This window comes from Pseudoliparis swirei, chromosome 3, assembly GCF_029220125.1.
Source record: "Pseudoliparis swirei isolate HS2019 ecotype Mariana Trench chromosome 3, NWPU_hadal_v1, whole genome shotgun sequence".
Taxonomy (NCBI): domain Eukaryota; kingdom Metazoa; phylum Chordata; class Actinopteri; order Perciformes; family Liparidae; genus Pseudoliparis; species Pseudoliparis swirei.
The window spans coordinates 3,508,361-3,523,494 of NC_079390.1; the positions used below are offsets into that span (position 1 = coordinate 3,508,361).

Sequence of the window (15,134 nt, forward strand, 5' to 3'; positions counted from 1 at the left end):
TAGATATCTTCTTGACACCCAATAATTGTCCAATAATCGTTATCTTTTTCAATTTGTTTTGGATTCTAACAACTCCTGAGAAGAACATCTGGCTCTATCTTTTTTGTGAGATGCTAAACTATGTACACAAAATCAAAACAATGAGGTAAAAAGATAATATATAAATACTAAAATATGAATTCGTGGAGCTTTACAACAAAATGTTGCTAAAGCTACAGAGATGCAATATATTTCATATTAGTATGGAAGAAGAAAAAACACTAAATATGATATAAATAACATCTTTAATAAATTAAAGTCTAAAAAATGACAATTACTCCCTTCCACTTTTTTTTCCTATGCTTACATTAAGTAATGTATAAATAATATTTAAGCAACATTTCATAAGTTAAACGGGACTGGAAATACCCAGAAGCAGCGCGAGTAGTGCAGGTTGCATACAGATCAATGAAATTCATCAATACACATACAGTACAGAGGCAGTGCTCAGACACGGGAATGCCTGGAATATGGAGCAGAATCTTTTCTCTTGCAATCAACCGGCGGTTTGTTCATGTGTGGCGTCTCACACTCACATGTGCACACACAACTTCATCATACACATCGTTTTAAAGATCCCTCTGGCATTTGAGGAGGATTTTTTTACCAATTTTACATTTCTGCCGACCAATTCTGCATTAGTTGTTAAAAAAAAACAATTTAAAAGTGGGGGAAATGGGGAAAGAATAAAAGGTGAATTTGCTCATTGGTATTTAGGATCCTAAATAGGTTTCCTGTTTCTACAAGTACATTTTCTTTCTTTAGAAAATGGTCAGCAGAAAGGTCAGGTGCACAAAAGTTATGGTTAATGGGGTAAGACATGAGAAAGACAGTTCTCTTTCAATATAATCTATATTAATTACATTTCTTTACGACTACTTACAGTATAAAACCGTGGAGTTGTTTTCAGTTTACAGGACGCCGCTGATCCCTCTCAGTGTCCGTTTGGGTTTCCAGAGGACAGAAACACATCCGTTTAGTCCAATCAGACAACATCTCCTCCACTTAGAGAGGTGCAGCTCCGACACCCAAAAACGATCCACGATACTCAGGTGTTTCAAGTGTTTTACCCTGGGAGCTGCAGCCAGTGCGATGCCTCTGGAACGGGTCTCTGGATTGATGGAGCCGTCAGTCCGGCAGACGTCAGTGGACCGTTATCCCACGTTGACGCCCAGGCCGACTTGCAGCTTGTCACCGCGGTGATTTACAAAGGCGCCCATAATCAGGGTGGCAGGGAGCGGGGTCAACCGCTTCTCCAACACGCCTCCTATTATGCACCGACTGTTTATCATACCTGGATGCACACACACACACACACACACACACACACACACAGAAAAGGTTTTCGATACGTTATGTTGTCTGAATAGTTTTCATTCAACGTGACATTTGACTCAAAGTTGCAGAAATAAATTGACCTCGAAAGACCATGTTGGCCTCTGGGAGCTCCATCTGGTACCCAAATGAAGTGGTGGTCTCCTGTGTCCTGGTACTGGCCTCAAACTCCACCCCCACCTGGATCTGGGGAACACAAAAACAAGCATAAACATATAAGAGAGAGAGAGAGAGAGTGAGAGAGAGAGAGAGAGAAGATAGTTAGATAGATAGATTGTATTCATCCTCAGGGGGACATTTGGTTGTAGAAGCAGCAGCAAGGTTAAAGAGTAAACATATAATATTAAGTATGAAAAAATGCACAATATATACACAATACAATGAAATTAATGCATTTATGAAAATTATAAAAATGTAAAGTATATGGTGCATACAATCAATGTATATAAGGTATGTGCAGTGAAAGCGGTGTCAGGTTTATTGATGTTTTTCAATTTGAGGAGGATTCGGGTCAGAGGAGATTTATTATAAAGTTTAATTGCAGTTGGCAGGAATGTTCTCCTGTATCTGGAATGTTCTCCTGTTTCTGGAATGTTCAAGATTCAAGATTCAAGATTCAAGATGCTTTATTTGTCACATACACACACAGGGTGTGCAGTGAAATGAAAGTGGCAATCTGTGCAAAGACAACAAGTACAACAAGTACACAAACACAAAACAAACAAAATAAAACACACAATTGTGTGTTGTGTGTGTGTGTGTGTGTGTGTGTGGTGAGAGGTGTGTGTGTGGGGGGGTATGGGTGTGTGGGGGGTGTGTTTGAGGGCCTGAGGGTGAATCTCCGTGGCAGTCTCTCAACTCTTGTTCTCGTGACTCTTTCTCGGACTCGACACACTGCTGACAGTGTGAACAGCAGTGGGGTAAACAGTTCCTTCATGATCCTGCGGCTCTGGTTTGCTGCACCTCCTCCTGGACAACCTGTGCCTCAGAAAATTATACAGGTGGGTGTAGTGGTAGCGGCCGTGCGCTCAGTGCTTCGCCTTCCTGTCCTAGCCTGAGGCAAGCCAAACCAGGGAAAAGCCAGCAAAACAGGCTGTGATGCTTCCTGTCAGGACAGCGCTCTCTGAAGAGATCCTCTGAACCTCCTCGTTCCTCTCAGCTTGGGGTGGTCCTCACTTCTGAGCCTTTCTGTCTGTAGTGTCTGTGTTTGGTTGACATGTCAGATCCTCGGACCATGGACTTCCAGGTATTTATGTCGCTCACCAAGTATGTAGTAGTCCCAGTCATCCCTCTGTTGTTCTACTGTCCAGATGAGAATGTGGTGTGCAGTACCTGGGAGACAGCATCATCCGTGGATCTGTTTGGGCGATAAAAAACTGCGGGTCCATGGAGGAAGGGAGGAGGCGCCTTATCAGCCTCTCAAAGCATTTCATGACCCACGAGGTGGGGGCACCGGGTAGTTCTTGGGCACAGGACAAATAGTGGATCTCTCTTGAAGCGGGAGATATGCCATCTGGACCTGCAGCTTTCCTGGTGTTCACCTCAACAGAGCCCTCCTCACACTGTGCTCTGTGTGTTCATCCCAGCCAGTAGAACTCACCTCGACGCTTAACGGTAAGTTTGTTGTTGTTAGGCGAGTAGCGCTGTTGTGTTGTCAAACCGTGCATAAAAAATGAGTTCAGGTTCCCCTTCGTCCGCTCGGGGGCACTCACCACTCACTCTTTCTGGAATGTTCTCCTGTATCTGAACCTGGAACATCTGGATCTCATGTTCTACCTCCCCGGAGTTCAGCTTGTCTCTCTCCCTCCGTTAGATCAGACCATGAATGTTCTGCTTCCTGTATTGGTCTGACCAATCACCTGTATCTGGACATGTTCTCCAGTGTCTCAGCGAATGTTCTCCTGTATCAATGAATGTCCCACGGTAAAAGTTAGGACTTTCTCCGTGGTGTCCATCCGTGAATGTTCTCCTGTATCTATAACTTCTCCTGTATCCATGGAAGTTCTCCGGTCTATGGACTGAGGAGGGCGGTGAAGGGCCAAAAAGGGGCGAGAGATGGAGCAGCGCGACACCGCGCCATGGCACCACATGTTGTTCGCCATGAAGCAGACCCCTCACCCTAGATTTACCAGACTCTTCCGTTGTCTGCACGGAAAACAGAGAAAGGCATATGACTCGATCCGGATGTTTCCGTGACAAAAGATGTTCTCCTGTCCCGTTGGAATCTGATCCTTGCCCTAAAATCATCCATCTTATTTTCCAGAGACTGCAAGAAGGATGCTGGTGGGCTTGAACTCTCAGTCTGTTCAATTCCTCCGTTTCTGGAATGTTCTCCTCCCGTATCTCCACTGTTGTTGTTGCGTTCGTCTGGAATCTCTGCCGACGCTGGATCTGGAATTTATGTCCAAAAGTGTGCTGTCGTATGTTGTTAGTGCAACTGGTGCTCCTGTATCATCTGTGTGTTCTACTGCATCTGGAATGTTCTCCTGTATCTGGAATGTTCTCCTGTATCTGGAATGTTCTCCTGCATCTGGAATGTTCTCCTGTATCTGGAATGTTCTCCTGTATCTGGAATGTTATCATGTATCTGGAATGTTCTCCTGCATCTGGAATGTTCTCCTGCATCTGGAATGTTCTCCTGTCTCATGAATGTTCTCCTGTATCTGGAATGTTCTCCTGTATCTGGAATGTTCTCCTGTATCTGGAATGTTCTCCTGTATCATGAATGTTCTCCTGTATCATGAATGTTCTCCTGTATCATGAATGTTCTCCTGCATCTGGAATGTTCTCCTGTATCTGTAATGTTCTCCTGTATCTGGAATGTTCTCCTGTATCTGGAATGTTCTCCTGTATCATGAATGTTCTCCTGTATCTGTAATGTTCTCCTGTCTCATGAATGTTCTCCTGTATCTGGAATGTTCTCCTGTATCATGAATGTTCTCCTGTATCTGGAATGTTCTCCTGTATCATGAATGTTCTCCTGTATCTGGAATGTTCTCCTGTATCATGAATGTTCTCCTGTCTCATGAATGTTCTCCTGTATCTGTAATGTTCTCCTGTCTCATGAATGTTCTCCTGTATCTGGAATGTTCTCCTGTATCTGGAATGTTCTCCTGTTTCTGGAATGTTCTACTGCATCTGGAATGTTCTCCTGTATCTGGAATGTTCTCCTGTATCTGGAATGTTCTCCTGCAACTGGAATGTTCTCCTGTATCTGGAATGTTCTCCTGTATCTGGAATGTTCTCCTGCATCTGGAATGTTCTCCTGTATCTGGAATGTTCTCCTGTATCTGGAATGTTCTCCTGTATCTGGAATGTTCTCCTGTATCTGGAATGTTCTCCTGTATCTGTAATGTTCTCCTGTATCTGGAATGTTATCATGTATCTGGAATGTTCTCCTGCATCTGGAATGTTCTCCTGCTTCTGGAATGTTCTACTGCATCTGGAATGTTCTCCTGTATCTGGAATGTTCTCCTGCAACTGGAATGTTCTCCTGTATCTGGAATGTTCTCCTGTATCTGGAATGTTCTCCTGTATCTGGAATGTTCTCCTGTATCTGTAATGTTCTCCTGTATCTGGAATGTTATCATGTATCTGGAATGTTCTCCTGCATCTGGAATGTTCTCCTGTATCTGGAATGTTCTCATGTCTCATGAATGTTCTCCTGTATCTGGAATGTTCTCCTGTATCATGAATGTTCTCCTGTATCTGGAATGTTCTCCTGTATCATGAATGTTCTCCTGTATCATGAATGTTCTCCTGTATCTGGAATGTTCTCCTGTATCTGGAATGTTCTCCTGTATCTGGAATATTCTCCTGTATCATGAATGTTCTCCTGTATCTGGAATGTTCTCCTGTATCATGAATGTTCTCCTGTATCTGTAATGTTCTCCTGTATCATGAATGTTCTCCTGTATCTGGAATGTTCTCCTGTATCATGAATGTTCTCCTGTATCTGGAATGTTCTCCTGTCTCATGAATGTTCTCCTGTATCTGGAATGTTCTCCTGTCTCATGAATGTTCTCCTGTCTCATGAATGTTCTCCTGTATCTGTAATGTTCTCCTGTCTCATGAATGTTCTCCTGTATCTGGAATGTTCTCCTGTATCTGTAATGTTCTCCTGTATCATGAATGTTCTCCTGTATCATGAATGTTCTCCTGTATCTGGAATGTTCTCCTGTCTCATGAATGTTCTCCTGTATCTGTAATGTTCTCTTGTATCTGTAATGTTCTCCTGTCTCATGAATGTTCTCCCGTATCTGGAATGTTCTCCTGTATCTGGAATGTTCTCCTGTCTCATGAATATTCTCCTGTCTCATGAATGTTCTCCTGTATCTGTAATGTTCTCCTGTCTCATGAATGTTCTCCTGTATCTGTAATGTTCTCCTGTATCTGGAATGTTCTCCTGTATCTGTAATGTTCTCCTGTATCTGTAATGTTCTCCTGTCTCATGAATGTTCTCCTGTATCTGTAATGTTCTCCTGTATCTGGAATGTTCTCCTGTATCTGTAATGTTCTCCTGTATCTGTAATGTTCTCCTGTCTCATGAATGTTCTCCCGTATCAGGAATGTTCTCCTGCATCTGGAATGTTCTCCAATATGCGAGTCCACCTGTGTGTATACAGTCCAGTGGCCTGTGCTGTACCTGCTTGTTGGCTCGATGGTAGTAGCTAGCATGGGCGCCTCCTTTCCCAGCATTCAGCGTCGCCACCCAGTTGGGTCCTGGATGGAGACGCAGAAAAAAAGGCAAAACGCCGCTGCTAAATCAAGCAACACAGATCAGAAAAGCTCACTGAACTGAAGTGTTTAAAAAGATTCATAATGAGATACAAAACTCTCACTTGTGTACTGTCCAGCCAGAGTAAGAATTCCTCCTTCCTCCGATCGGCCCCGATGGTAAACCAGCTCCCCTCCCAAAACCAGCCCAGAAGACACACTCTGAAGGAAGTGTGCCACAAGGATAACTGTCCAGGAGAAACACACACACACACACACACATCATAGGTTAGATCAACAACAAACATCACGATGTGCTTTGTTGCTACGTTGACGGTTGTATTCAGCAGAAAAAAGAACGTAGTGATGTGTTACTTGACTCTCTGGGGATGTCAGGATTGGCGACTGTCACAGCAGCAGTGAAGTCGTTCCCTCTGTACTCGGTTTCAAACTGCCACGTTACAAACTGGGACTGCTGGGTCTAAAATACAATCAACCATTCAAATAGTGAGTGCTTTGCAGCAAACAGCATTTCATGTAAAGAGAAAAAAGTGACGTGTGCAGCGACAGTGTCTGCACACGAGACGGGATGGATGGCCAGACATGGGAACGTCACCTGGAACACTGTTCTGGCTCGTACTCGCTCCGTGAGATGCAGCAGAGCGTGAGCATTCAGACTGCCTGAAGAATCCATCTCACCGATCAGCGCTGGTGCATCCTAGAAATATGGAGGGAAAATCTATATGAACTTCTCAACTAAACAAAGGCAGCGGCTTCATCTGTTTTCCATTGTAGTGTACAGCTCAGCACATTAATAATAAAGTAGTGGTAACATATTAATGCTTGACCTTGTCCTTGCAGTAATCATCAGACTGCAGATGCTCTACGTGGAAACGATAGTATGAAGGACTGACAGCACTGAGGTGGAGAGTATGACTGAGCTGGAAGGAAATACATATATCGTGTTATAACATTAAAGAGATGTACACCCTTATTCTCTTGACAACACATTGTTGAAATAGAGTCACCTTGAAGAAGCTGCTCAGAGTTTTATTGAGGATCATCTTGACTCCCTCAATCTGTTGAGGAAACACATCTGTGGAGACGAGCAGAATGACGGTCAGATCACTAATATTACTATTTCACTCATTTTCTCGGTATAGGCTTTTTGGGGGCGAGACGGACCTTTGCAGCTCCTGTGGAGAGAGTGGAAGCTGCCTGGGTTGGGCAGGCGGCCATCTCTCCTCTCCCAGCGGGGCGGACTGTCCCAGTGAGCAGGATGTGCGTTCCAGTGAGAAGGAGGTGGGTCGGTGGAGAAAGGCCAGTTCTGACGGCCCGGACTGGAAGACAAAGCCAGAACATTGCCCATGTGGGCGCACAACTTCCTACAAGAAAAGACAAAAGCAGAGATTTACAATGATGCCATGACCCATCAGATTTTCCTCACCTGCAACAATTTAAAGCCAGAAATTCCCTATAATATAAAGTGAACAAATGTTTCTCAAAGCGCAATTAAAAGAAAAAAACACTTTTCCTTGACAAATGGAACATAGCAATATAAATGTCTGTTATCAAACACCGTGCACACACTCAGAGTTAAAGAAGAAGTTAATGACATCTTAATGACAAGATGCTAACCAAATTAAGACGTCCAACCGTATATTTTAAAATGTGTTTAGTTCTTTAAATTGGTAGATATTGCATTTAAAACTTGAGCTGCAACCCTGCTCTATAATGCACGTCTGTATGTTGTTTTCATGTGCAGGTGCAGGTGCAGCAATTCCATGCGCTAGCATGACCTTAGCTTCGACAAAAACAAGCTACCTACTTCCGTTGTTATCGAGAGACGTTAAAATCCGGAGCGGAACTGAGAATCGCACATGAGAAAAAACTGTCAGGTGTAATTTCCCATTGATGAACGACACACAGGCTATGCGAAGATAATTGATGGTCGGGTCTCCTGATGCTGTGGATAGCCCCCTCCTCCAGATGTGATGAGCCGCCCTGCAAATGGTTCCCTCTGAAAACACCGGGGGAATTATGTGGTCTGACAAATTACGCTTTTAGATGTACATGTACGAAATCAGACACTTAAAAGGTAAAAACGTTCACATGAGGACTGACCATATTTAACACCTAAAGTTGAATTAAAATACGTAAATGTATTTCATGTGGGGCTTTGTGGGCTCGGGGTAACAACCTAAGGTTCCTTACGTTGTGTTTCACGTCGGACTAATATACCTGCGGCACAGCGTTCAAAGCAAGCTGCTACAGGTGAAATAAATATATGACTTCTTTCACGTCCTGCAGCACAGGAGTAGTCAGAGAAGCTCAACACCTTTGAGCTGCAGAACAGTCAATAACATGTCTCATGTTCAGCCAAGTAATATTAGTCACGAGATACAGACATTCCTGATTAAAATATGAAATTACAGCGGCAATAGACCGCGAAGAAGAGTGAAGGTGGTCACCGCTGCTTTCCACGCGCGTCCCTCCCGTCAAACTACTTTTGAGGGCATTTTGTTTTTGTGTTTCCTTTTCCCGGTTGGACTGATGTCTCCTTTGAGGTCCATATTGCTGGTGGGAGAAGGGAACTTCTCATTTTCTGCCTCTGTGAGCCAGTTGGAGTCAGAGGCCAGCATCACGGCCACATGCCCGCAGCATCAGGAGGAGGCGCTGCGGCACGACGGCGCAGCCGATAACATCACGACCGTCAGGGACTCCGGTAGGGGTTTGGGATTACTTTTTTATATCATAATTTATATTATGTGTGGCACTTTTTGTACACGTGTGTGTGCGTGTGTGTTAATCAGGTGGGGCGGTGCTTTTCGAGGTGGACTGCACGAGGCTGGGGGAATGCGCCTCTCTCCGGGGCTGTGTGTTTGACCGGGTGGTGTTTAACTTTCCTCACTGCGGGAGGAAGAGTGGGGTTAAAAAGAACAGAGAACTTCTCAAACACTTCTTCATCAGGTAAAACGGCATCATACCTTTTTTTAGGATGTAACCCATTCGCTGCCTTATGTGTCCAAACTTTCGTTTTCAAGATATGAATTTAGAAAACATTGTGCTGCAGTTGGGAATTTTTACTTGTTTTCCAACCCACGTTTATAACACTCCATAATACTGTTTTTAAAATATTTAATATCATTAAAAAATATTTAGTTCAATAACTACAATGACAAAATAACTCTGTATCATTGTTGAGATTTGTTTCTATTTACTGACTGACATGTGTCTGTATGGCACAAAGGTAGACTCTCACAAAAAACAATCTAGAGTGATAAATAATCACTACAGGTAGGGCTGGGCAATTTATCAATACTCTATATCGTATATGTATCGTATATTACGATATCGTAATATAAAACCAGATACCGTCTTAGAATTTGGATGTCATAATATTTGAATATGGCTTAAAGTGTGGTGTTTTCCTGGTGTTAAAGTATAGCTTGACGTCATCTTCTGAACTTACCAGGCTGTTCTAGCTGTTCTATGGCTTCACCCCGTAAGTCATTATAGCAACGTTACAAACAATTTCATTTTGTAAATATTTTGTGAAAGTATCACTGGTCAAGGCGACAATATTATATATGAGGTGTGTGTTCATTAAGATGTAGATATTTGTATTTTCTCTATTTTGCCTGGCCTTAGGTGAGAAGAAAAGTATGTCTTTTTGATTTCGGGATGACGAGTCCCTTTAAACTCTCTTATGGCTGCGTGTGTTTTTACATATAAGTTCTGAATTAAGTAGGTTCTTTTATAAACTGATGAATTCTCTAATGTCTGTTTTTCTATAGCGACATACTGACTAGTTGTTTCTTCTGTGCCTCTAGTTGTGGCCAGGTGTTGTCTGAAGACGGGGAGGTCCATGTTTCCTTGTGCAACGGACAGGGCGGCACACCGGCGGACCAACCGAGGCGAGAGTGGCACAACAGCTGGCAGGTGGTCGCCATGGCAGCAGAGGCCCACCTGATCCTGAGTGATGTCCGTCCCTTTGAGAGGGAGAACTATCAGAGCTACAAGTGCACTGGATACAGGTAAGGAGTACAGGTGAGAGTAACAGGGTACACACAGAAACATGAAGGTGCCATCTGGAACCGGAGATGGTTCTTCAGAGTGATGCCATAGAACCATTGTTGGTTCTACAAAGAACCTTTTAAACCAGGGTTCCTTAAAGAACCATTTCCTTAAACAGTTCTTCAAAGAACCTATAAAACTGTCTCAAAGAACCTTAAAAAGGTTCTTTAAGGCACCATTTCTGGTTCCACAAATACATTTTTAAACCAGGGTTCTTTAAAGAACCATTTCCATAAATAGATCTTTAAAGAACCTATAAAGGTGTCTTAACTAACCTTAAAAATGGTTCTTTAAGGCAGCGGTCCCCAACCTTTTTTGAGCCACGGACCAGTTCCGTGTCAGAAATTATTTTCACGGACCGGCAATATAAATGACGTAATAAATATGACGTCATACAATTATATGAAGGGCATAAAGTGCCAAAACTACAACTCCTCATTACGCCGAATGAGTGTGAGCCGTGCGCTTGTTGACCTGCAACGAGCCGCTAATGGAGACGGCGACACAGACGTGTGTTTGGTCCGCTGCTCCTAACCGAGTTCTGGTCGCTGTCATTAGAACAGGCAGAGTTGTTGTGTGAAATGTCCCTTAAGGCCACCATCATTTGCATCTCGAACACACCGTTCTTCTCGCTCGGACGGGCTCGATTCACCGGGTGTGTTTGTTTACAAATGGGTTGCAGGTCTATTCTGTTGCAGTCGGGTCTTTTGTGGTTGGAGTACCGCTCAAACTCTTTGAAAAGCCTCTTCCACCCGGTCAACGTCTGAAACATGTAGAATATTCCGCTGTTCACTCGCCCTGCAGCAGCGACTTTATCGGCCAACATGAAAACAGTTGTCATTTCCCTGAAGTGACAGAATTCATTGAGCAGGTTGAATCTGTTTGAAGATTCTTTGTCACTTTGCCAGCAGAGGGTTCGGCACGTGAGACTCGCCTGCAGCGATGAACCCGAACTTTAAGACTCCTGAACGCGGCTCAGACGTACACACAGGTGGATCCGGTCCTTTTTCAAAATAATATATTTTTCCGACTGATTTTTTTTTTAAATTACAACTTTTTTTATTCACTTTTTTTCCGCGGCCCGGTTCCAACCAAGCCGCGGCCCGGGGGTTGGGGACCCCTGCTTTAAGGCATCATTTCTGGTTCCACAAATAAACTTTCAAACCAGGGTTCTTTAAAGAAATATTTCCTTAAATAGTTCTTCAAAGAACCTATAATAGTTCCTAAAACGAAATGATGGTATCTCAATAGGTGATGGTTCTTTGTAGAACCACAAAGCCTTTTAAAGAACCATTTAAGAACCATTATGTGTGTGTGTATGAACAGAAACAACCCTTTGTGTCTGTTCTGCTGACTCTTCTAATGATGGCGTTGCTGTTTGCTGCACAGGAGCCAGGATAAGGGCTTTCATGTGGAGAAGGGTCTCCTCCATGTGTTTACTCGCAGCCCGCCCTACACCTCCGCTCAGACACTTGAGGTGGAGGAGGCCGTGGAGGGGGACAGAGTTGTGTACGCCATGCCAGCCGAGCTCAGTGATTACATATTCAGGCACAGTAACAAGAGACTCTCACGCTGTTTGTGTGATAAGTAACCATGGCAACAAACGCACAAAAAGTAACCAGGCACTTGCTGTCTCTCCTCTTTCATCAGGGGATTTCTCTGCTCCGGTTCGGCCCACCCCGTTAGGTTGGTGCAAGAATTTCTTCTCAAAGGACTGTCAGAGAAGTGGTCCGTCTCCATGACGACGGAGACCATTCCCTTCCTCCTCGCGGCCAAACGGCTGCAGGCGAGCGGCGGTGACGTCGACGCGGCTGACTGCTACCGGATCCACCCGCTTCAGAGCGGCGGCGACTCTGACGCCGACGCCTCGACAGACAACGGGAAAGATCCGTTGTCGGACAGTCGGGGACGAACGGACACACGGGACCCTCCGTCAACCACGCGTCTCGCCTCCGATAACGTGGACAGGGTGAAGAGTTTAGGAGCTGAGAGTTTACGGTTCGCATGCTTACACATTGACCCTGAGGGGGGAAGTGGTCTTTATATGCTGCGTCCATCCCTGCTTCCTCAGATGGAAGAGCTTCTCACGAAGAAAGAAGAGTCGGTTAACGCGGCAGGGGGTCGTGGGGTGGACGAGGGGAATAACACGAGCGTCGGAGTCGAAGGACACGGGGAGGGGGAGGGGCCGCGCGGGGGCCGCGCCGGCGCCGCCGGCTCGTTGTTTGGCGTCAGCGGCCTGGTGTTCCGGAACGTGCACGTCGCCCTCTGGAATCCGCCCGCCTTTCACGAGCTCCTCCTCACAGGTGTTTTCCCCTCGGAACGCGAGCCGATGAAATCGCTCGGACGGCGGCTGGAGTCGCTGCTCGCGCCCTACGGGGTCTCCTTCGTCGCGGGTCGGGGGGGTCTGCGTATGACGGCGCAGTCCAAGGGTTCGGTCGGGAAGGTGTTTGCGAGCGACGTCCGCGTCACCGCGTCCCTGAACTTGGACCTTCTTTCCACGCTGGTGTTCTCGCTCCCCGACTGGCGGCCGCTGTGGTCCCACGACCCGCACTTTTTACAACAGTTTGAGCGGCACCCGTCTCCGGGGACGGCGTTCCGCCCGCTGTCTCTGTTCCCCGAGCACTTCAGCTTCGACATTAGCTTCTGGACGGGGCCGACGTGGGAGGAGAGGAGGTTCCACGGCGTGATCCGAGAGGCCAGTCGTGGGACGGTGGAGCACGTCGAACTCGTGGACACGTTCTCACAGCCGGACCTGAGCCGGACCAGCTACTGCTACAGGCTCACCTACCACTCACACACACACGCGCTGTCTCACACGCGAGCCCTCCGGTTTCATAAAGACATAGAGACCTCTCTGACCTCTCGGCTGCATGTCACCATCAGGTAGCAACGTTTGTATCTTAAGGAGGACCAGGAGCTGAAGCTCTTTTAATTACAGTGTCCTTTTTGTTGTAGTTGAACAGTGTTTACAGTAGTTGAGGCATTGCGTGCTATAGTTGGTCATTGAAAAGTGATTTTACTGTGTGCTTTAAGTATCATTCAATCAACGTGTTATCAGATTCATCTTTATTGAACAGGTTTGACAACACAAACCATGTTTTCTGTAAATTGTAAACAAGTATACAGTAGTGCACTATTCGGCTTATTTAACATCAATTTGTAGTCAGTAGTCACAGTAAAAAAAATGTAAAACATGTTATACTTGCTGTGACAAAGCATAAAAGAAAGTGTTCTTGCTAGTAACAGCCTGGAATCAAGTCCATGAGGCAGTTTATTCCTCTACAATGGTGGTGAAATACTCCTTCACCTGAGTAAAAGTAACACTACCAGTGTAAACATTCTGCATTCAAAACGATCATTCTTATAAGTACAGCTTTACATGATGAGTTCATGTAAATCCCAGCATAGCTTCAAACAACTCCATTTTGAGTGGATCTAATAGTAACTAAAAACGACTGAAGGATATGTGGGGCCTTTAATCCATAACAATGCATCACATTTATTAAATTGATTGTAGTGGCATTCCGTATAGTTCTGGGTCTTCTGGACCACAATTTTGAGTTAAGTCTTAGAAACTATTAATTGACACGCGAGTGAGACAAGTGGTTCTTCCATAAAAAATGTTTACTAGAAAACATAGAGTTACATGTTCACACGGTCAAAAAACTATGTCGCTTCCACGGAATAATTAATCACTTTTTCTACGTTATACTTCTTGTGGAAATGCCACACACGTCGTCACATCTAGCGCCCCGGTGTGAATGACTTCCGCATCCAGCGTCACGAGAGCAGCAGCAGCCAATTAGATCCAACAGCGGAGCAGCTCAGCGCTGATTGGCTCTCACAACGCAGCGTTCTGGTTCTGTGCTGTGACGTCGCTACTCGCGAGTGACGTCACGGAGCTTTGATCCAGAGTGTGTAAATAGAGCAGACTCGAGCGCTGTTCTGAGGTCTACTAGAGGATCTGGGAGAGTGCTGGGAACCATGGTAACCAGGATGTGTACCTTGGATACTCGTAGACTGGGTGGGGTGGTGGGCCAGAGCAGGCTCAAGCACTTGTCTCAAGCCTACTTGAGGATCTGGGAGAGTCCTGGAGACCAGGATGTGTACCCTAGGTACTCGTAGACTAGGGGGGAGGAGATAGATATTTCTCTGATATATACACACGTACATACATAAATACATGGTGAACTAATCTTACATTAGGTTGTTCAGCTGTAGTAAGACGGCTGAAGGCCTAGGTAGAAAATGCACGGCCCGCAACTGCGACTGACAGTCCAACACGCAGGTGTTATACTGACGTAACGTCATCTGATTGGAAGCTTACATTCTGACAAGTTATTCAGCTTTTAAATACAATAATAACGAATACATGTTAACCTAAACATTATTTCAAATCATAATGAAAAAGATGTATCTTCAGTTACCTTTTTTAATCTTTTCAAACTAAATTATTCTAACAAATTAAAACATGCATGTGGCTCTTACAGTGATCATATGTTTTAATTGTAGAAATCAAAGTACCAAGAAACTATACCAGCTAAATAAATCTGTTGAAGTAAAAATTACAGTTGAAGTATAGCTCCAATATGATATGTTAGTCTATTACAGACAGTTCATTTGCTCTGCACTCATACACACACTTTGCTTTTTGCACACTGTCTATTTAATATTTTTTTTGTATTTGATTTGATCTGTCAGTGTTGTTTTGTGCATGTGTGTTGTATATATATTTACATATATATTTTATTTTGTTTTGTATTTTATTTTACCTTTATTTTACTTGTATACTTCTATATCTTTCATCCCTGTTTCTTATATTTTGTGTTTTGTTTTTTACTCTTGTGTGTTGCTGCTACTGTCACGACAAATTTCCCCTTGGGGATTAATAAAGTATATATCTATCTATCTATCTAGTCTAGTCTAGTATAAGTATCTCCAAATTGTAATTAAGTACAGTACTTCCG

At 44.4% G+C, this 15,134-nt stretch overlaps 2 protein-coding genes across 3 annotated transcripts; one reads left to right on the forward strand and one right to left on the reverse strand.

The window, feature by feature from the left end:
* Positions 1-265: 265 nt before the first annotated feature.
* On the reverse strand, positions 266-8,135 carry si:dkey-71l1.1 (uncharacterized protein LOC569883 homolog). Its single transcript, XM_056407580.1, has 10 exons — positions 7,919-8,135; positions 7,276-7,475; positions 7,119-7,186; positions 6,939-7,031; positions 6,707-6,808; positions 6,466-6,571; positions 6,216-6,338; positions 6,020-6,096; positions 1,458-1,560; positions 266-1,333 (listed from the first exon to the last, which is right to left on the reverse strand). Exons 2-10 carry the CDS (start codon positions 7,457-7,459, stop codon positions 1,194-1,196), a joined length of 996 nt encoding a protein of 331 aa, XP_056263555.1. The 5' UTR covers positions 7,460-7,475; positions 7,919-8,135; the 3' UTR covers positions 266-1,193.
* Positions 8,136-8,349: 214 nt separating this feature from the next.
* On the forward strand, positions 8,350-15,079 carry fdxacb1 (ferredoxin-fold anticodon binding domain containing 1). Of its 2 annotated transcripts, none has more exons than XM_056407539.1 (5): positions 8,350-8,815; positions 8,904-9,060; positions 9,924-10,127; positions 11,557-11,715; positions 11,818-15,079. In XM_056407539.1, exons 1-5 carry the CDS (start codon positions 8,644-8,646, stop codon positions 13,052-13,054), a joined length of 1,929 nt encoding a protein of 642 aa, XP_056263514.1. In that variant the 5' UTR covers positions 8,350-8,643; the 3' UTR covers positions 13,055-15,079. The 2 variants fall into 2 exon arrangements, with proteins under 2 accessions (XP_056263514.1, XP_056263524.1); XM_056407549.1 differs by having other exon boundaries at positions 11,557-11,676.
* Positions 15,080-15,134: the final 55 nt, after the last annotated feature.